The sequence below is a fragment of the Epinephelus lanceolatus genome, chromosome 9 (genome assembly GCF_041903045.1).
Source record: "Epinephelus lanceolatus isolate andai-2023 chromosome 9, ASM4190304v1, whole genome shotgun sequence".
In the NCBI taxonomy this organism is placed as follows: domain Eukaryota; kingdom Metazoa; phylum Chordata; class Actinopteri; order Perciformes; family Serranidae; genus Epinephelus; species Epinephelus lanceolatus.
Genome location: NC_135742.1, coordinates 33,521,871 through 33,544,475, shown reverse-complemented (window position 1 = coordinate 33,544,475; position 22,605 = coordinate 33,521,871). Strand labels below are relative to the sequence as shown.

At 43.0% G+C, this 22,605-nt stretch overlaps 1 protein-coding gene across 10 annotated transcripts in view; it reads right to left on the bottom strand.

The window, feature by feature from the left end:
* Nucleotides 1-5,704: 5,704 nt before the first annotated feature.
* The window catches only part of ncor2 (nuclear receptor corepressor 2), a 108,018-nt gene continuing 91,117 nt past the window's right edge, over nt 5,705-22,605 (bottom strand). For 5 of the 10 annotated variants that reach the window (XM_033620137.2, XM_033620139.2, XM_033620138.2 and 2 more), the window contains 19 exons: nt 21,424-21,574; nt 21,139-21,288; nt 20,894-20,986; nt 20,000-20,217; nt 19,443-19,788; nt 19,127-19,330; nt 18,471-18,722; nt 14,837-14,989; nt 14,447-14,731; nt 14,129-14,315; nt 13,535-14,028; nt 10,827-10,957; nt 10,444-10,622; nt 10,122-10,256; nt 8,937-9,079; nt 8,760-8,813; nt 7,316-7,519; nt 6,218-6,397; nt 5,705-6,083 (listed from right to left, as the gene is read on the bottom strand). In XM_033620137.2, coding sequence (XP_033476028.1) covers nt 5,887-6,083; nt 6,218-6,397; nt 7,316-7,519; nt 8,760-8,813; nt 8,937-9,079; nt 10,122-10,256; nt 10,444-10,622; nt 10,827-10,957; nt 13,535-14,028; nt 14,129-14,315; nt 14,447-14,731; nt 14,837-14,989; nt 18,471-18,722; nt 19,127-19,330; nt 19,443-19,788; nt 20,000-20,217; nt 20,894-20,986; nt 21,139-21,288; nt 21,424-21,574 — 3,756 coding nt within the window. In that variant the 3' untranslated portion in view covers nt 5,705-5,886. The remainder of the gene's footprint in view (nt 6,084-6,217; nt 6,398-7,315; nt 7,520-8,759; nt 8,814-8,936; nt 9,080-10,121; nt 10,257-10,443; nt 10,623-10,826; nt 10,958-13,534; nt 14,029-14,128; nt 14,316-14,446; nt 14,732-14,836; nt 14,990-18,470; nt 18,723-19,126; nt 19,331-19,442; nt 19,789-19,999; nt 20,218-20,893; nt 20,987-21,138; nt 21,289-21,423; nt 21,575-22,605) is intronic. The other 5 variants (XM_033620142.2, XM_078170880.1, XM_033620140.2 and 2 more) reach the window with 3 other exon arrangements.

Here is a 22,605-nt window from a genome sequence, read left to right as displayed (position 1 = left end):
GTTCAAAATTAGTTCATAGGTGGTAGCTTAAATTCAAAGTACTTCGGTGATATTTTAATTCCGTTAGACATAAGGTGCATATTAATTTGGACTCGTCAACTGAGACGTATGGGAGTTTGTCTTGGTGAAAAAAAAACAAAACGCATTATGTTCGGACATTAATCACATTGGGTCAAATGGGTCTAAATGGGTCATATAGCCTATAAGCAAGCTAACGTGAGCTTTGTCAGTTGGTTGTGTTAGCTACCGTTACGTACAGTCACTAACAGTTACACCCGGAAGTTACACATAATAACCAGTTTCTCTATAAGAACTACTTTGTGTGATGCATAAACTTTAAATTTAGTGATGTGTTAATCTCCTATAAACACTAAACTCAACACTAAACACGACAAGGCTTGAATTTATGAATAGCTGGTGCAGCAGAGTGTTCCATGTTGTTTTCAGATATTAACACACTGTCATATTGGACAGTTTTTGAACCGTTAGCTCAAAACCATCAACCCCCTCTGTAATCAGTAACACGTAAAAAGTGGAGCAGATTTCCCCGTTGAAGATGTAAAATAGATTTTTATTGAGCGTTTTTATGACTTCTTTCTGTGTCTGTCGTATCCAGTATATATATATATATATATTTAGATAACTGAACATGGCAAATATTGAAACTTCAGACTTTACCTCAAATCTTCATGGGTATCAGTTTTACTTCATTGGAAATGTGTATTCCCAATTTTCAGTTGAGGTGTTGAACTTGCAGTCTTGTTATTTTTTATAGTTTGAAATACCCTCCAGATTAGTGTAAGGGTAGGAGGTACGTGGAGGGCACAAGAGGTGGTGCAACAGTACTGTAAGATGGGTACTGGGTTTTAATGAGGGAACAGTAAGTGGCAGAACAAGGGGAGAAATGTCAGATCGGCTCTTTAAAAAGAAACATTAATGAGGTCAGGAAATTGTTTTGAAGATGGCTTTTTATACTGAACAGTAAAGTTCTTGGCAAGATGATGGAGAGTTTTGCTATGTGTAGGTGGTCTGTGAAATGTCAGAGAATGATGAGAGAAAGTTGGTGGGTGTCAAGTTAAATACGTTGGTGGTTTTATGTGAGATGCTTTTGTGTTTCCTAACACTTGATTTTGTTACTGTAAAATATTTTCCTGTTGTATATGTGGCATCGAGGCACTTCATAATTCTCTTTATATTTTTGTACGTCAATCATAGTTCTTGTTCTGATCAAAGAAAATAATTTAAAAAGATGTATATCCTAAATGAATAAAAAGAAGCAATTCCCAAGCCCTAATTCTGTTGTGTTGAGTTCATATTTTGCTTCATTTTGATCACACGATATTGCTTAGCCTTCTGAAAGAAAGATGAAGTTCTCCAGCCACAGAGGGGTGGGTCACACACTTTGATTTGATGCTTTCTAGGCTGTGAAAATCAGTGTTCTTTCAAATGCAAAGGAAGCCTGAATATTGACTCCCAGCGAGTTTCTAAGCAGTAAATTATTTATTCATGAAGATTCTCCTCTAATGAGAGAAGTCTCAACAACAAAATGCTTTATCTGATGTCCTTAGAGATGGTTTACTTGTCCAAATTTGCTCTTCATCTCTCAATTACGATCTGATCGGCAAGTTCAGTTTAAGTCAGAGAAACTGTTGACTGTTCAGCACTCGTCTGTCCTGTCAAAAGACTGCAAACAAAGACACTTCTGGAGGCTACAAAATGAAATACTTCCATGGGATAGAAGTAGTATATTATACTTTTATAAATATATGACTTTGTAAGGATGGGGAGGGGTCATAAGAGGCAAGTTGTCTGACCTTCATAGGAGCTTAACGAAAGTACAGGAGATCAGGAGACCAGATGAGAGGCTGCTGAGAAGCACATTTGTACAACAAACACAACGATCAGCCAAAACATTAAAACCACTAACAGATGAAGAGAATAATCTCCATCATCTCATTACAATGAAATGTTCTGCTGGGAAACCTTGGGTCTTGGAATTCATGTTCGAGTAAATGCCACTTGGCACACACCACCCACCTAAGCACCATTGCAAAACAAGAACACTCCCTCATGGCAACAGGACAATGCACCATGCCACACCACAAAAACTGCTCAGGAATTGCCCAAGGAACTTGACAAACAGCTCAAGGCCTCGACCTGGCTGCAAAATTCCCCAAATCTAATCCAATCGAGCATTCGTGGGATGTGCCAGTACCTCAGAGGCAAGTCTGAGCCACGGTGAGGCCTTCTTGGATCGGACTTGGCTCTGAGCTGTTGAGGCATGAACACAGGGCCTCTGGGGGTATCCTGGGGGTTGGTGGTGGATCCTTTGAGTCCTCTGGGCTGAGATGTGGGGTACTGGCACGTTCCACAGATGCTTGATGGAATTGGGATCTTGGGAACTGGGGAGCCAGGTCGATGTCTTGAGCTGTTTGTCACATTCCTTGGGCCAACCCTGAGAAGTTTTTATGGTGTGGTTTGGCACATTGTCCTGCCATGAAGGGGTGTACTTGGTCTGCCAAGGTGTTTGGGTGGGTGGCGCTTATTAAGTGTCATCCACATGAATGCCAGGATCCAAGGTTTCCCAGCAAAAACATTACATTGTAATGAGATTATCAGCAGTATTCTCTTATCAGTTTTAATGTTTAATTTTATGTACTTCATCACGAGAGTAACTGCAGCATTAACAAGGGTCAAGGCTGTATTTTGTTACTTAATCGTGTTCAATTATTAGTGATAAATTGTCTTCTCCAGAATTCTGTATCAGACATATTCAATTCATAGCTAGTAAAAATATGCTTATACTGCCCCCTGGTGGTACTTGATGTTCACTACTTTGGGCCTGTCAGACGTGCCTGTGGGCCAAAATGAATAAAAGAAAGTGTGAGAACACTGAAATCCAACACAAACACACACCACTAAAATAACAACACTCTGAGACCATGAATGGCAATAAGCTTTTTATTTAAACATTAAGGCAGTGTCTTTTTTGTTTTTCATTTTTACACTGCTATCCACAAAGCTTGCTGGTGGGCATGTAGAATTTTAACCATGTGAATATTTCTTTTATTTATTTTTTTTGTAATACCAACCTTGAAGCAAGCCACATAAATATTTACATCTCTTCAGTTTTATATACAATCCTTGCTATTATACAGTGGGTTATAATAAAAAAAAATCATTATGCACAAAATGGTTGAACAATGTACTGTTTATGTCAATCCCCCCACCCCTCCCCCCTTTGACAGTCCAGGGAACACATCAGAAATCAACTTTGTCTTTTCATGTTTTTTGAATGATTATTTTGAGATTTGTGACACGATTGAAATCAAAACAAACTCTTAACAAAAATGGATGCATGTTAAAATTCATTTCAGTATACTTTTAAAAACAACACATTAGTCCATTATCGGTTTAGGGAACAGCTGGATATGGCTTAGTCTGTTTACCGTCACATTCTTAAATATCATCAGTGGATAAATGATATACACGCAGAGAGACCAATGTACAAAGCCTGGCTGTATTTCTGCCGTTTCCTGATGAAATTACAAACCCTCCATCAGCCATGATTTAAAAAAACAACCAAAAAAAAAAAAAAAAAACATCAGACCTTAAACATGGCTGAGCTTTCTGCAGATGTGGCATGCTGGATGCTTCAGCACTGACAGGTAGGATGAAGGAGGGAGAGGAGGTAGTCCTATAACAGTCATGTTTGTGAGAATCCACTGTGACTAAATGAAGATAGAGAGGTAATTCTTTCTAAACCATTAAACAATCTCACTGCCATCGCTTCAGAGTGTTCAGTCAGAGGACAGAATTCGTCCCTGGTTGCACAGAGCCAAAAGCTGGACACATTTCACATCATTTACAGAGAGGGTGACCTTTAAAATACTGCAGTAAACTGTGAGAACATGTCAACTAATGTTACATAAAACTACCAGAATGCTTTCCGATGCCTTCCCCTCGACTTCCTCCGACCAGTACAAACATGGGGGTGTAATGACGTACACTTGAAGTATGTCAAAGTGGAGAGAATGTTTGATGCAGGCCCAGCTAAGCTGCCCTGTGACACAGCTTGGTTTGAAGATAAATCTAATGAGTGAAAAAGTTAAAAGCTAAGGCTGTGATGGATTTGAAAAAAAAGAAGAAAAAATGCACACAATTTTTTTTCTTTAAAAAAAGAGGACGTTTCTGTTTTGTTTTCAGATTTCCCTGCGTGGACAGTATAAACCCTGTCATGGGGGGCTAAAAGAAAAGTTGTGCGTCACTTGGTAACTTCAGTACTGTATATGTAAAATAAATGGCACTTAACACTAGGAATATCTCATAACTGTACAAAATCTGCCTGGATGAGAAGTTGGGTCTCAGCTCCTCCTCTAGGCAGTAAAAGGTCAGAGGTCAGGCCGTCACAACAGCTCCTAGACGGGATTCTAGCGGGCCAGCTGAAGCTGACACCGCCATGGACCAAGGGTCATAGAAAGATGGCTTTTTTTGTGTCACCTCTTCAATGCGAGCAAACTCCATGTAATGCTGAGGAGTTTGCCTTTAAGCAGCTTTAAGGTTGGTCTGCACCTGCTCGAAGCGGCTTAGTCGTCGTTCACTAAAATGTGATTGTCGCTTTGAGTGTGGGAGCCATAAAGAATATCGGTGGCAAGACCAAAATAAACAGATAGGTGTTAAAGGATACCTCCACAGTGGGATTTCTATGCTGTTCTTGAGTCCATTTTTCAACCTGCCCCAGGAAACACAGATTCTTAAAAATGCCATTGTGAACAGACTGACAACTAAGTGCTTAATATCCAAAAACTGTTTCAACAAACACAGACATGGTTAATATAAAAACAGTGAGAAAGTGTCACTTGTTTCAGTGCCATCCATCTGGCAAATCATCTCTCTCCCCACATGGATGCCTGAAGTCAACAGGCCTTTGCCTTTCCTCAGGAACCCCCGCCCCCACCCCCCACCCCAATATATGACGACATCAGCAATGAACAGCATGTTTACCCTGTAAACCAATGATATGACCCTCCCGCATAACAATCTCTGGCCCCTGCCCCTGCCCCTGCCCCAAAAAAGATACATCATTGCAGATAATAGACAACAAATGACACCATCAAAAGTTCACCATCAAAATGTACTAAAGGTCTCAGCTCACGTTCCAAACACAGGACTGGACTGACTGAATTTAAAGGAGCAAAATAAAGAACCGAAACAAGAAAAAAAAAAACAAGATGTTGATTCTCCTCCCGTTGCTTTGCATGTGTTCTTGTAGTGGTAGCAGTGCTCAGGCCATCTGCACCTGGAGTTCACCGTGTAGAAACGTGAGAGGGTCCTCGCTGTGCAGGGCTGCTGCTCTCAGGTCAGATCTGTGGTCAAAATCTGTCACTCAAGCAGCCGTCATCAGGCTCCTGACCGGACCAGCAACACGACCTCAGAGTCCCTTCTACATAAGTGTCAGCGCATTAGAGCGGTACACCCAAAGGTGCAGGTCAATGTGTCTATATTGATAAGGCCAGTGAGGAAAAGTAGTAAAGTAAAAAAAAAAAAAGAAAAAGAAAAGAAGAACAAACAGAAAAAAAGTGATTTGTCCTTTAGAGTAGTCCTGGAGTGAATGCATAACACGTAAGTGCAAACATACACACACACACACGGAGCAGCAGTGTCTCAGCTCGTTGCTGCTTGGCGTCTCAGGTGTGTGAAAGGAGGAGGACACAATCCTTGCTTGAAAACTGACAGAGGAAATGCAGAGTGGAATGGTGTGGGTAGGTTTGCAGATGCCTCAGCAGGTGTGTGTGTGTGTGTGTGTGTGTGTGTGTGTGTGTGTGGCTGCAGCAGCACAGAGTTGGTTGACTGTTAGCGGGTCTTGTGGTACGACAGATTTCTGGGTCACTCGCTGTCAGACAGTGTCTCGTACTGAGACATGAGTAGAGGCTTGGGCTCCTCCTCCCAGGACCGGCCCTGCCCAGGTCCTGGGCCCTGGCCCTGGCCTCCCAGCTGGCCAGAAGAGGGGGAGGGAGCGGACACCGTCCCACTGGGGAAACGCATGATCAGCGGGTTACAGGGGAAGGGAGTTGGAGTTGAACCTGCAAAAGGCAGAGCGACAGAATTGTTATGATGAGTTCAAGACATTTTCACCTTCCAGGCAACCACTTCAACAGATACTGTATCAAATCAGTTAACGCTAAATCGATCGAACTCTCAAACTGAGGTTTTATACCTGTGGATGAAGGCCGATCCTCCCAGACACGGTTGGTAAGAGGAGTCCTTCTGTTGCAGTCTCCCTCCGAGTGGACTGAGGATACAGAGGACGGTCTCTCGCCCCCTGACAGACCTGGTCCTGGAGATTTGGCCTTTCGCCCATTAGAGCGCCCGCTGCCCTTTGAGGACTTCCCCCCACCTGCAAACAGACGAAGTACAGCTTTAACCTGCAGTATACTTTTACAAAAGCCTTCATACAAGACTTGTAACATTTAAGAGGGGAAGCAACGGACTAAATACAACTGTTACTAGAAGGGCACTCCAAGACCACCAGACCACCGCCAAGGCCAGTGGTACAGTTTTCTATAATATGCTAACTTGAAAGTGAAACTACTACATAGACCTATGTGCAGATATATTTCCAAAACTAGTAGAAACTCCACATCGGCAAGTTTGAGCAACTACATGTGTATCCTAGAGGAGTCATTGCACTTCTTTCTTCTTGGCTATGTTTTGTTACTATTGAACTTTACTACCATCTACTAGATTTTAAAATGTATGACATTTATTCTGCCAAGGCCAAATGCCCTATCTCAATATTTGAGCAAAAGTGAAAAAGAATTTGTAAATCTGTGATTCCAAACCATTGCAAATTTTAATGGGTTCTCTCTTAGCCCATGCTACACCCTTTCACCAAGTTTCATGAATATTGTGCCAGTAGCTTTTCTGTAATCCTGCTGATAAACAAACCAAACCAAACCAAACCGAAAACCTAACCTCGTTGGCGGAGGTAACAAGCATACAAGCCTAATTATTAAACAGGCTCTCACTGAATATAGTGGAATAAAGTAGAAAAAGATTTCCTCAGGCAGATGATGGTGCTGAAAAAGAAAAGGCACAGATATGTTTTGGTCTTAAACTGCCAAGAGACCCCTGCCTGATGATCTCAGGTCAGGTGTAGAAAACTAAAAGATCTGATACAAAGCTTGGCGCAAACCTGGAGAGTGAGATGAAGTTTACAGTGAAAGCCTTTAACTGTACCTCAGGACACCGCACATTACAGACTATATTGGGGTGAAGAAACCCGATAAAGTAGAAGTGTCTGAATATGTTGCACCTTGTGAGAAAAAGTCTTCAACACGTCCGTCAGCTACAGGCATACCAGCAGACACAGCAGCAGCTATCGGGTTCGCAGCGTTGGATGGAGAGCGTTCCTCAGACTCATCGTATTTGCCCATTAAGGCCTTCCTTATGATGGCCTCCAGGCCTATTGAGTTACCAGGTGTCTCTGGAGCTGGGTGGCAGCGGACACTCACAGGTCCTGTGAAAGGAAGGAGTGATAAACAAGTTTGAGAGAGAAACAGAATGCACGTACAGAGAGTGCAATCACATGCAAAAAGAGAGAGAATAAAACCAATGATGCAACAACAAGAAGAGGAAGAAGAATAATGACAGTCACAGAACCACAGCATTAAATTATATCAAAAGGAAGATAAGCAATGAAGAGACAAAACAGAGGCAGAAAGAAAACAGAGCTGTGACACATCTTCAGTCAGGAGAGGTTTGTTGAATTCTTGCTGCCTTCATATTTTAGTCTATCTGTGGGAACTGAATCCTGTAGGTTAGTGGTTCCTTCAGGCTGCCCAGAGGATGACAGGGTTGAGGAGGGGATGAATTTCTTTTAAGGCCTCTCTCAAGCATCTTATGTCGTAAGTGCCCCAACAATTTGCTTGTCTGTGTCATCTGGGGACACAGGTCAAGTTAATTTCCTGTGTAAACGCCACCTTTCACACCACCACAGGACCTTGTACTATTACAAGTTTCACAACAGCTCTAGTGTGATAACAAGCAGTTGGATAGAGAAGACAAAAGGTTAGTTTGCTAAGAGAAAGCAATGTTTAGGATCTGGGTGGGGATGTGGAAAACTGCTATCTTGCCTGGGTATTTGAAAATGCTGCAGTTTGCTAAAGCCAGTTGTAAGAAGTGCTTAGGTAGAACAAAACACTGCTTTACTACAGAACAATTCCTCATATTAAGTCCAGGTTTTGATATTGGGGCTTTGGACAGCAGTGTACTTGAATCTAAATCAAAATGTACCTGTTCACAAAGGTACAACGGCATGTTGCCACCCAAATGAAACCGAACTGACACCAATTTAAAACTTTCTCACTGTCATTTTCCTCTCACTCAAAACACTGCTGCCTGCAGTTGGTCAACATGTTATTACTAATATATTGTCATGTGAATGATGTATTTCCAGTTTTGTTATGTCAGCCTCTTCATTAAATAAACAGACAGCTGCAGCTTGTACACTGGCAGTGACTCATTTTGCTGTATTTCACAGAAGTTGGTACAGCACTGGAAACTTGCCAAAGTTATTTTTGTTTGGAGAATGACTTGGAGGCTTAACAATCCTTCCATGAAGCCACTATCACAATAACTCTCCATAACAACAGTATGCATGCGTGTGTTGACCCTCAACATAGATCTACTATCATGTCATGAGAGGCTGTTGTCTCGCTTTGATCAGTTTAATAATTGATGAGATTTACAAAGTTTACCTGCAGTTGTAGATGCCGGCATATTGAAAATCTCTGTTCCTGGCTGACCAGCATCTGAAAGTGGGAACAGGGGTTATTTTTTTTTAAACTATGTGCTCTTTATTAAAACACGTGCAAGGTTTTCTTCTGATAACAATTTTTAATTGTGCACTCATGCCGTGCTGAGGTCAGACTTACTGAAATCACCCTCATTTCCCACCACTGTCAACTTCTTGATCATCTCTTGTTTCTTTGACCTCACAATAGCGGAGGTGCTCTCAGTCAACTTGGTGAAGAAAGCTGGAGGCTGAGAGGCATTGGGAGGGGAGCATGAGCCCATTCTGCAGGAGGGGAAAGTAGAGGCAGGTTAACGCACACACACAAACCAAGCCCTGTGATACTACCATAATATACTTAGTGTAGTTTGGATGTTTAGAAGCAAACTGTTGGAATGTAAATATCTGTAGACAGTGTCTTTCTTTAAAGATGAGTCCTGCTTTTGTGTGCATGTAAATGTGGTAACTGGCATGTCTGAGCAGCACTTTGCAAGCAATTACCAACAATTATTTGTAGAGCTGCAACAATGACCGAACAAATGTTGTAATTAATAAAGTATTATTGTTAAGTATTTGAGCGCCTCATCCTGTCACTCAGTGTAAACCATGACACCCTAAAATTAGATCGCAGATAACATTGTCTAATTGTTGTTGCTTATATTTGCAATCTAATTCTTTCTGTGACCACACAAGGTTCAAGACCATAGATGAGGGTTGGAGCATCAACTGGCTGGTAAATTGAGACCCCTCAGTCGTGAACAATTCTTAAAATTGGGACAGCTTACATTTACTTCTTACATTTGTCAAAAAAATGCAGCTCTGTGATTTGGAAATTGCACTCAGCTAAGTAGCGATTTTGATAATATTTTGATTAATTGTGCAGCCGCCTGAACACCAAAATTCCAAGAGTAAACATAGAGGGACAATTTGCCCACCTGATAACTGGAGCCCACCAACATCCTCTGAAAGCCCAATACCTCTATCTTCAACCTCCACGCAACATAGAGGAGATGTCTCAACCTTTTATTGTGTGAGGGTGAATCTCATCTCAAGGTGGAGCTGTTATTTATGTGTAAATATTCTGCTTGTTGTTGATAGATGTTTGCCTGCCTTGTATCATTTAATATTTGACTATGGAAAAAAATCTTTAGTTGCTGCTAATTCAAATATTATACAAGCTATATCTTTCATAAAATGAACATTTACTACATAGTTTGGTTATATGTATTAAGCTTGAGTTGGCTTTCACATACTTCAGCCAAGTTATACAAGCAACAAAACATATTTGCAACAAGCCGTGTCTGTTGAGATCAATGTGAGCTGTTACCCTTGCTCTCCCTGCTCGCTGGAGTAGGAGGCCCCTCCCTGGACCTCGGGTTCAGAGCCGGCCCCAGCAGGAGACACTGGTTCAATGCCGTCATTTGACACACTGACAGGTGATGTCTTTGCCTGAGGAGGAGACCTGCAGAGAATTCAAAGACAGAGTTGCAACATGAATGACGTTGATCCAAATCAAGGAATCATTTGTGAATTGTTGAAATAATGAACAAAAGTAACAAAGGGTGAAGGCATACATGGTAGACAGTGCCCAATACATTTAACAGTATTTCAGTTTTTCCAGAGCAATCATGTTTGACAGTGATTCCTACCGGTCTCTGTTGCGTTCCCCACCGAGGCCCTCTTGATATCGAGACCCTTGCGCAGACTCCTGTGAGGTGGGTGGGGGCTGGGAGGCACTGGGTGGACGGGTCAAGTCCAGGACAGGAGAGCCATGGTAGCTTTGCTGTTGCTGCTGGCTCTGCCTGGTGTAGTCTTTAGTTATCACCTCCTGTTTATGTAAAGATATATGCATGTAAGAAATGAGACTACATTGTCTGGCATACACTGAGCATTAGAATTCCTTGAAAATACCTACACTGTTCAGCAATTTAAAACCCACTAGGAAACGTTCCACATAAATTTGAAGATATGAATATTGTTATGTTATTGTGCCTTTTTTGCCATTTGAGGTGCAGTTGGTAAGTGAACTTACACTGATGTGCTGTGCCAGGGTGACCACCCTCTGGCTGCCTTTAACACAGGGGGACGGGGGCTGTTGGCCTGGAGACAGTCTCTCCTCAGACGGAGGACGGTACAGACTGTGTGGCTCCATCTTCTGTTGAGCTGTTGAACAGACACACATGTACACCCATGCACGCACACACACAGAGGCAAAAGTCACATCCACACATGGGTAAAAGTTAGTCCCATTTTTAGTCCTTGGAGACAAAATGTAAGCCCTAAAAATGTGCTAATGAGATCATGCATAATTCAGAAATGTCTGACCATCCATCAGGACTTATGGTAGATGTGCAATTTAAACATTTCATGTAGCATCTGTACATGAAAGCTCAAAGGACAAGATTTCCTATGAAAATACCATGTGACAGTGTGTGTGACAAGCTACTTCAGATCTCTTAATTATTTATAATGAGCTCTTTGCATACAGACCAAGCATTGACCAGAAATGATGCTAAAATTGACTGGTTTTGCATCAGTGACTCAAAAATGAAGAAGTCACAGAAAGTCACCTTATAACCGATGTAATCCAGACCATGTTTCCGCATTAAACTTTTTTTTTTTTTTTAGGTAATGTCTTGGAGACAAGAAGAATAGAAATGCATTTACTGTATTCTATGAATACTAAGAACACAACAACACTTAACTCAAGATGGATCAATTAATGCTTAGCCATGAGTATATGAAATTATTGTTGAACCATAGTGGAAGCTCGCAAGCCTATTTCAAGCCATTTCCTCTTGTGCATCATGTCCCACTATGTTTTCTTACACAACTCTTGCACTACAGTATTCATCTCAGGAGAGGATGATGCAAGTTGAGCACAGGAGGCAGGACTGACTGTATGGACTCCCAGAGAGGACGAGTCCCCTAAAGGGACAGGATGCTGTGGTTTTAGTTGTTAGCTAGCAACGCCTGGATTCATTTCAACAAAGGCTTACAATAGCCTGCATTTCCCTTGTGGTCCTGTCTACTAGTTTGTGAATGCATGCCAACATCAATGTGATGATATCAATAATGCTGCGTTCACACAGAGTCAGGCAGACAGTAGACAGCAGACTGAATACACATTTCAGACAGCACAGGAAAAACAAACAAACAAGTCTGACAGAATGGCAGGAAGGTAAAATGAAACATGCAAGATGATATGTTGCAATGGTGACGCTGTATTGTTTACAAACAATGGAATAAAATATATTGACGAAAATTATTTCATGTTTAGTATTTCATGTAATTATTTTAGTAATGCCCAATAACTGTCCAGATTGCCTGGGTTATCTCCGTGTGTAAAGGAGCTATGTTACATCCCGGTTGTAAATCCCATCATGGAGGATGGAAAAGCTAAAATATTTTAACTTTGAACAGCAATGCTGTCTACCGTTACTGTTGCTTTTACTATCCGCTTGCCTCACCTACTCATGTCCACTGAAGTGACATCCAGTTTGCTGTCTACCGTCTGCCTGATTTTATGTGAATGCAGCATTAGTCTGTCTGGCAGTCTTGTCTGTTTAGAGCAGCATGCTTCCTGTTGACTTCTGTACATACAAGAGTTGTTTTTTTTTGACCCACAACACTCATTTGAACTCAGCATGCAGTTGTCACTTGCCCCACAGGCTTGTAATATATACACATGTGACACATTGCTCTACGGCAGAAAACAACAAAAACATTCCAAATGACGGACAAACTCCCAGAGGCTTGATTGAGAAAGATGTGTTGAGCTTTGGCATGTGTGGAAAAAAATTAACAAAGGGAAAAAAACAAATCAGTGTAAATTACAGTGAGCCATAAAAAAGGAACATGCAGAGATTTGGGGGGGCAGAAGCTGCAGTACCCCCCTCCCCCTGGATGGCTGAAGTCTTTTCCACATCCCTTCCCCTGCCCCACCCTCCTTCTGTGCAACACCGGTGCTCTTTGGGACCCCAGGAGTCTGTTTGGTGGTTGGTGGGGCTTTCAATGTTTAATGAAAGGGACCGTCACACCAATTCTCTATTCCCCTTTAGTCATCTGGGTTACACGTGGTCATTGTCAAATAGCTCTATGAGTATCTACAGGAGAGACATGCAGTAGTGAAGGAGAGCCACTGCATGTCTCATTTAACATAGGATATAAAAGCCTCCTGCAGTGAAATGCCTTTTCAAGTGTCTAAATATTCTTGTCATGCTCACTTGCATGTGGTGAAATATTCTGTTTAAAGTAAGCAGCCGAATGGGAGGGAGGAGGGGTGCCACATCTTAAATTCAAGTCACATCCTCTACGAAAAGAAAATGAAAATAAGCAGCAAAGGATGTTCTGCCATCATGTCCCACCATCTTTAGCTATCTTTAAATGACACCTTAAAGGACACCTCGGATCTTCTTCATGGAAAATTAGACATTAAGATTTTATCAATGCTCTATCAGAGTAAACTGCCTCTTTTCATTTAATCTCAGCCAGCCAGGCCCAATTTGGACAGGCTAGATGTTTAGTTTTCCAGAGGGCAGCCTTGGTGGTCTTTAAGTCTGTGAAGAAAAACTAATAATAAAACTGGAAAAAAGCAAAAAAGTATAGCATTGAAGGAAAAAAAATGTAAATGAATTGGGCTGATTTGATAATGCCAACCACCACAGCGTGCAATAGGCCACAGACTGACGGGGAAGGGTCTGGGTGATGAGGGGGACCCTGGGATCCAGAGCGTCTTACCATCAGTGGCGCTGCTGGCAACAAGCGAGCCCGTCTCTGCCATCCCCGTTTCACAAGAAATTTGACGCATAATAATCGCGTTTATGAAGTTGGCCGCAGTCATGGTGGTCTTACCGAGTGCTCGGAGCTCTTGTTCCTGAATGGACATCGGTTTGTTTTGAGTCTTTTCCCTACTAGGTGTACCGCTTTCTCCACGGCCAGGAGGGATATCCGACTGGGGAGGCAGCAGGTGCTGGGGCCGACCTGAAACCGAGGGGTAGGAACCAGGGTACATTCCTCCTGGGCTGGGGCAGGACAGCTTGGGGTCAGATTTACTGGAAGGCCCGTGGTCCTGCACGTGCTTGGGTAGACCGCCCCTGTTTTTGCCTCCGTCGCCACTCTGCTCTTTGGCTACCCTTGAGTCCATGGCAGGTGGGTAGGCCTCAGGGGGCACACCTGTCCTTTGGAGGTGGCCAGGGTAACCTTGGTAGCGGGCCTGCCCTGAGGTCATGGACCTGGCAAGCCAAACAAAACATGCTTAGTAAACAAGATCTCCTTGCTGTGAAAGCTCAGGAAAATATATCTGTGTTGTTCCACAACTATAATGCAGTTTACCGAAACACGGATGAGCTGGAGTGTTCGCTGACAGAAAGGCTCTTGCCCCCAGTGTTGTGCAGGACGCTTGGCCTCTGCTGCACGTTCTCCTGGGTGCGAGGGGACACTGGGGAGTGCTGGTGGCTATACGGCTGGGAGGAAGGTCTCACACTACTGTTACTACTGCTTGCTAAGCTGTGCTCTGTACCTGAGAGACAAAAACAGACTCATTTTATTAAAAAAAAAACAACAACAACAAAAAACTCATTCTTTCCTGTCACCAGATTTATGCAGCCAGTATGTTAACTTAAAAAATGAAAACAACAATCTGCTCCATACCTGGTCGCCAGATGGGGGCATGCTCCACGTTTCCAAGAGACCCGCCCTTCTCTCTGTCACGCTCTCGGTCTCTGTCTCTGTCTCTCTCTCTGTCCCGGTCCCTTTCACGGTCTCTCTCCCGTTCTCTTTCCCGGTCTCTCTCTCGGTCGCGTTCACGCTCCCTCTCTCTCTCCCGCTCCCTGTCTCTCTCCCGGTCCCGCTCCCTCTCTCTGTCACGTTCACGGTCTCTTTCACGCTCGCGCTCTGAGGATGCGCCTTGCATTTTGTTTATGTGCGAGGACCCAACTGCAGAGAAAAGGGTAAAGAGAAAAAAAAAAAGATTATTAAAAACAATAAGAGTGCAAAATGTTCAATCTGTACGTGAATCTGCTTCTGTACAATTAATCGTACCAGGTGAGATGGGGGAGGTGGTGTAAGGCCTGCCAGGGAAGGTGGTGCTTCCCCCCGGGATGTAGGTGATGCGATCCATTGTGGAGCCGGCTGCCCCTGCAGAGGGAGGGACCAGGACAGGTAAGTGTGGCACCTGAGAAAGATCGATGATCCCTAGGGGACAGAAAGAAGAGAGGGGTAAAGAAAACCCTGACAGCTGGTTGGCAAATCTTTTGGTCGGGAGGATGAGAAATAAATAAAGCCTGACACAGTGTTCTCATGTTGGTCCACATCACAACTTATCGTTCAGCTTGGTTTGAGGGTTTAAAAGGTTGTATTATAATGCAAGGAAAAGAAAAGCATGGCTTGTGTCTTTTAACTAAATACTAAAAAAAAATGAGTTTCAGGTTAAAATAAATAATGGATTGACTAACAGGCAAGTATTTATACCTGATTCAAAACACAAGTAAATGATTACAGAGCAATAAAATGAGAGAATAGTGTTGGATCTAATTAGACTCTGCTTTAATGAGCGCTTCACGACAAAGTTACTAAGAATGATCCAAGATGTGTTCCTGTAAAAATGTGCACTTCTTCGCACCTTCATTACATTATACTGAAACCGAAACTCACTCACTGATCCTTCATCGATTCTTAATGATATTAACATTTCAGCAATTTAAATGCAATTCAACTTTTTTGCATTCCATTTTTTTAAGGACAAATGGATGGTAAGTGTGAGTAAGATGTATCTGATGTTTTACCAGTATAAATGAAAATGACTCCAGACAGTGACGACAACCAACCGCCAGATATTTCATAATGTTTCTTTCTCCAGCAGCTTCTACTTACCTTAACTTTAATGGCTGCCCACAACTTGCATGAGCCAGACAAATACAACCACAGCTGGGCATGTAACATAACAAAAAAATCTGACCAAACTAAAGATACCAAAACATAATGACAATTGCCACATACAAAAGAATTCAATATTAGAGCTACAACAACGAGTGTATGAAATTGGTGAGATTTGATTATTAAAACATTTGAAACACTTGACACATGGTGGAGCCGGAAAAAACAGTTTGACCAAAATCATCTATAGTACAGGAGCACCTCAAATTAAATATTGCATGACATCTCACGTCAGTGGTGGTGGTAGAGCAGAGTTGGGAACATTAGCCAACATTAGCCGAGCAAGCTAATAAACAACGGAGCTAAGAGATCTGAGGTAGCTAGCAACTATAAACTAAAATAACAACACGTCTTGAGTTTTATGTAAACTGTGCTGCTATGCTTACTCATACTGTCTCTCATTTAGGAAAAAAAAAACTTGCTATACATACAATAACAAGCAACTGTTTGACCGATAATTAACATGCTTGTCACTGACATGAGGCCACTCTCATTGGTTGAGGATGAGGGCTTCAGAGCAATGACCAACACTCTCCAGTCTGGTTTCACTTTTTCCTCAAGGACCAATTTTACTCAACCAAGAAAATATCACGAGACATTCCAGAAAGTGAAGATTGCAACAGAAGCCAACAACAGCAAAACTGCTGTCACCACTGACGTATGGACGAGTGTAGCCACTGGAGCCAGCCTTGGCATCACATGCCATTACATCAAAGATGATTGGGACATGGTGTCAGTATCCCTTACCACCATGCCACTGCAGGACAGACTGGCGGCATCCACTATCACAGAGTGGTTAGAGGAGGTCAGAGCCAGGTTTGAAATTCTTTCTAGGAAAATTATCACCAATGTGCACAACAATGGTGATAATTTTATGGCTGCAGCAAACATACTGTAGCAGAAGCATGTGTATTCCTCTGTGCACTGCACTGGCCATACCTTGCAACTCGTGATAAATTCTGCTTTGAGGCACCAAATATTGGAAAACCTAATGGGGCTGCAAAAAAACATGTGGAACATTTTAAAACTGGAATTACTGCCCTGTGGTTGTATGCCTCAGCGCAACAGTAAGATTTCTTATACAGTTTACATCCACGTCTATGAAAACATGGAATCTTCACACCCAATGTCCCCTAACAGCACAGAAGATCAATTCAATCAGCACAGTTTCAAGGTGGGCACCCAAGATGAGTGTCACCAATTAAGTATCCAAAAAAAAAAAATAAAAAAAAATAAAGATCAAATACTTCCCCTTCTGTTCCTGAAATATGACATTGAATAATAATAATGACCTTTTGGATATAAAGTGTCACCACTTCATCAGTTTGTCCTAGACATTTGTGTGAAGTTTTGTAATAATTAGCACATGAATTCTTGAGTTAAGGCCAAAAACATATTTTGTGAGGTCACAGTGACCTTTGACCAAAAAAAATTTCAGTCCAAGTGGACATCTGTGTCAAACAAATTTCCTTACGGTGTTTATGAGATATTGTTATCAAGAGAATCAGACAGATGCAAGGTAACAGTGACCTTGACCCTTGACCACCAAAATCTTATCATTTCATCCAAGTCAACCTTTGTGTCAAATTTGAAGAAGTTCCCTCGAGGCATTCTTAAGATATATCGTCCACAAGGATAAACCCAGAAACATAATGCCGCAGGCCACAGCTATCGTGGGCACGGAGGCATAAAAAGCAAGCTGGCCTTCAACAAGCTCTGAGAGAAACAGCAACAAATGACCCCACCTGAGCACAGCCTTGTTCAAGACATAAGCACAAGGTGGAAAGACATGCTCTACAACCAACTGCTCGAGCAAAGGTGGCCTGTAACAGCGACACTGTTCAACTCCTCTGTCACTAAGAGGGGCAAAAGATTCTTGGATTTTAAACCAGACTGGTGGAGCCTGCTGGGAGAGCTTCCCACAGCCCCTAAGGCTTCTGAATGTGCCACTATCTTCATGAGCAGAGAGAAATACATAACAGTCTCAGCAGTGCCTCTATTTCTGAATGGGGTATTGAAGTGCACCCAGAGCGCTGCCTTCGAGTTAGCTCTTATGCAGGCTTCTAAGCTCAGTACCACAGAGCAGCTGCGGCAGTGATGGAAGAGAGAAATTTCTCTCTCAGAAATAACCCCCAACACAATGATCCACTCCACTGCCCTGGAGGAAACCAGTTTGCAAACCACGGCACCATTACTACAGCTGCTGAATCTATATCTTCTGTCTCTTTACTGGACTCACTCCTCAATTCAGAAACCAGCACTGAAGAAGAGAAAAAGAGAGCGTGAAGCTGAGAATCTAAACAGCCAAGTGAGGAATGAACTCGTTATTTACTGTGGAGAGAAGCCCCTTGTCGAGGAAGAAAGGACAGACTTTTAAGAAAAAATGATGATGCAATATAGAAATCCTTGTGAATATATTATCCACCTGAGTTGCAGTGTGAGATACAAGGTTTAAGTAGGTCATTAACAGCACTGCACCTCTTCATATTTCAGTTTCAGTGATGCTATTATTGAATGAAATTCAGGAAACATGAACCCTGCCGTTGTTTAGTAAAGGGTAAGAGCTCTCATCATGCTTCATGTGTCAGTACAGCACACTTGAGTTTACAGTTGTTCCACTGCAAACAGACTTTCAGTTTGCCAAACATCTCTAAAAGCCGATGTGAACACAACCTAAGACAACCTCTTTTGACTAAGAAATACTAGTCAAAATGAGTGTTGTCAAGTTAGTTAGCCTTACCACGTGGGGCTGCAGAGTAGGGCATAGGAAGGGGCTGGTCTCGTGGAGTAAGGCCCCTCAGCAGGTCTGAGCGCTGGGCGGCCATTGCAGCAGCTGCAGGCCACTGGTGCATCTGCTGGGACGTGATGTAGTCATTTAGCAGCGTCTGGCGGTTATCCAGGGCTGCAGTGTCGGGAAAGCCGCGGATGAGGTAGGGGTAGGGATGAGGGTATGCTGGGTTGGGAGCTAGGTGGCGAGGCAAGTAGTAGGCCGCTGTGTATGAAGAGTGGGTAACATCTGTCAGGAACTGTCATTTACATTGAACTAAACAACAAATCAAAATTATTACACGCCACACAAATACTCTTACTTATATTTCTTAATTAGACATCTTGTCAGGTCTGTGTGGGTGTATAGAGACTGTGACATTCCTCCCTCTACTATTTTGTTTCACTTGTCTGATTGTACAACAGTACTCTCACTGCACCGACACAAAAGTCTAAGTCAAAGGCCAGACTGCATTTTGTGATGGATTTTTGTGACCTCGCATAACTCCCAGCAAGTCTCACCCGAGCCTCGATTTAACAGAGGTCTGATCAGGTCATTACAGCTGAAAACACCCGAGAGGGAGCATGTTCTGGTAATTTCTCTTCGATCTAACTTTACAGTGGCTGTACCTGGTTCAATGGGGATGCCACGGGGCAACGCTGCAGGATCAAAGGCTAAGGGGATCTGACGGTACACGTCTGCAGCCCCAAGACCCTGCAGCAGACGCTCATAGGTCTGTTGATCTGGAACACCTGGGAGTGGTGATTTGGTGGCACTCATTTCCCTGGGGGTTGGTGTGGCTTTACGCTCCTGAGGCGGATTCTTACTGGAACCTGGAGTAAAAACAAGGAAGCAAAAGAATTTCACAAACACTCCTTGTGTTGTGAGGGGTGAACTATCTTGTTTTACAATATTTCCTCTGTTGACTGTACGAGATATACCCACCATCATGCTGCCTTTGGCTTGCCTCCCTGGACAGAGGGGAGCCACGATGCGAAGGCCCAGGGTAAGGGTTCCTTAAGGCGCCTTTGTCCTCGTAGCCCACTGGACTATGATGGGCCTTGCCTCCCTGCTCTGACCCCAGTGTAAGGGGGGAAGAGCGGGCCATGGGGCTAGCAGTGCTGACCACTGCACTGGGCCGCCCTTTTGGTGTCTCTTCGTAGCGGCCCCTCTCAGCACGCATTTCCATGTGGGAGGGTGGATTGTGGTAGGAACGTGGTGAACTGGCTATGATGGAGCGGACATCATGACGTTTCCCTGAACCAGCTGCCTCCTGCTTCATGGGTGTTCCCTGAAGAGCACAACAGAAATTAATCAATTAAAAGTATTAAATGTATCAAATGTGTTCATGTGATGTGAAATTTTCACATGTTAGTACAGAAAAAGATTATTTCTGAAAAGGTACTAAAATGATCTTGTTTTACAAGAGTTTTAAAATGAAAACATATTAGTGTGAATGTGGCCAATGGCTCGGAAAGCCTCTGCATGTGTTGCTAGTGTACCTGCGCTATGATGCCCTCCTTGCCAGGCTGTCTGAGCTCCTCCCTGGGAATGAGGTGGATGGAGCGCCCAGCCTCCTTCACCGTTGGCACCATGGCCTCTCTGCCCTTCATTGGGTCGGAAAGTGAACCGGGCCCACGGGGTGGAGAACCCTCTCTCTTCATCTGCTTAGGCTCTCTCCTAAGGTAGCCATCCTGAGGGTCCAGATGACGAGGTATACCTGAAATCATATTAAAATCGTGTCAGTCTTCTTTTTCTTCAAACAAGAGTGGGCAGCATATATCAAAAAACGCTTCATGATTTAGCCAGAAGGAGAAATGGAGAAACAGACAGGAGAGAGATGAAGAAAGGTTCTGATAGGGTTATATCAGCTCAGCTGAACCGGCAAAGGTTCTTAGAGCAGCTTCATCCACTACTATCTCTGGGCAAGATGAGACAAGATGGTTGTCTGACTTTACTGCTATCAGATAGATAAATATGAATATCAACATGAAAGTACTTCTGCCAGCGGGTGAGTTCTGGTAAGCTGGCACAATCTGTTTCTTGAAAAGAAAAAAGAAAGAGAAAAAGCTATCTTTCTCTGCAGCTCTGCTGAGTGAACACCGAGAGTACAGTGTGTGAGAGCACAATGAGTGAGTACCTTCAGGAAAAACACACAGAATGCAAACAGAGACGACAGACTATATTAAACAGCATTATCTCGCAAGCAGTTACATGAACATTCAGTTCAAAGATTTAATCTGCTTTAAGACTTTTCTCAGTCTTTTTGTGTCTCTTTAATCTGCTACGCTTATAACCATCAAAAAAGTCTCCCCACGGAAGGAGTTCAAATTATACATTTTAAAAAAAGAACATTAAATCATATGGCCATGTTATATATTGAGGCATCATCCTACCTTGAGAGATAGAGCCACGAATGTGATGAGCATCCTTGTAAGGTGTGTGGTGCGGACTGTCCCTATCATGAGGCATGGCTCGACCAATCAGACCTGAGGTGGAGAGGAGGAGTAGTGAGATGAAAGAATATGGTAAATGATATCATTAAGAATGAGAGCTCAATGTGATTTAACCAGGGTAAAACTGGATATTTTTCAGCAGCCCTTTGTGGTAGTGACAGAAGATTTAAGGGGTCGTCTGTTACCTTCACAGTTGGCAGCAGACAGTGAATCCCTCATAGGCAGTCCTCTAGAGATGCCTCCCTCCATAATGTCATATGGACGCTTTAGGCCAAGAATTTCCCCAGACTGCCCGGGGCCTCGACCTTCATCTTTAGGGTTCTGAGAAGCTGGGCCTGCCAGTGACAGAGATGTTATTGTATCCTGTTTCAAACTTCATAACATGAACATTCTGAATGGGTCCCTTTGTATTTCCTGTTGGAATAAAGGTAATGATATAACAAATGCTGCAGCCAAGCTGAGGTACTCACGGTCATATGTGAGAATGTGCCCACTGATGCCCTCATAGAGCACATGGGCTTTAGACAGTGCCTCATCCCGTTCCCTCTCAGCTCGGCTGGTGCTGTCCTCTGTGATCAGACGGGTTATAGTTCCCTTATACAGCACATCAGCCGGTGTCCCCTGTGGCGAAGAGAGGAGAAGCACCTGCACTTTATTTTCACATTGTGCAGAAGTGGATGTTCTTAAGAAAAAAGTTTATCTGACAAATTGTGGTGAGCACCTACATTCAACGTTATCGCATATTTTCCTCTTATCGTGCTGCCCTACTTTTCATGAGTCACGGTGCAGGTCAAAAACAATCCTGAGTAAAACTGTTATGGTACAGATAGTGTAAGTGACTATTTCTCTTTTCAGGATTGTTCAATTGGATGTAACTGGAGCTGACTGTAATGCATACTGTGTTACCTACAAAACGTGTATTCTGTTTCTTGAATTGTTCATGCCCCAGAAAAAGTGTTTGCTACAATGGCGTCAGATAAAAGTGATCCACATAAATAAATAAATAAGAAATAAACAAACACAGCTGTGAAATACAAAGTAGTACATTCTGAAGAAGCGGAGGTGCAACAATAGATGACAACAGGCTTTGTTAAAACCTTGAGTCACATCACTCGTACCCTGAGTATGAGTCATATTTCTACACTGCTTGAAAGTGGGGGTGGGCGTTTGAGTAGGAGACACAGTAGTGCCTCAGATCACATTTCTTGTCTATTGGTTGCAGCTTTTCTAAGAAGACACTGCCGACGGTTGGAGGCCACAGTCGTAGAGTTCTGTGTAATGAGGGGTTATGAATGCAGAATCAGATGGCACTGACTAAAGCAGTCCTCATTTACTCCCTAAGAAGGTGTAACATTGCCATATCTGGGTGCTAATCTAGCAGCAAGCTAAACAAACAAATGAGCTGTCCCTCTGCAACGGTGCTGATTATTCTTTATCGCTTTCACCTTCTCCTTACTAATCCATCATGGTGGATAACAGCCCCCTCAACACTCGTTTCCTCTTGTATGCCAGTTGGATGTGATATTACCGTGAGCATATCAATGACTGGATTTAGCCAGAGTCTAGGATAAATAGATAAATAAAAGAGGGCACAGACGTGGTACAGTGTGTACCTGTTGCTAGGGTGACAGAGCTGTGGTTATGTCACAGCA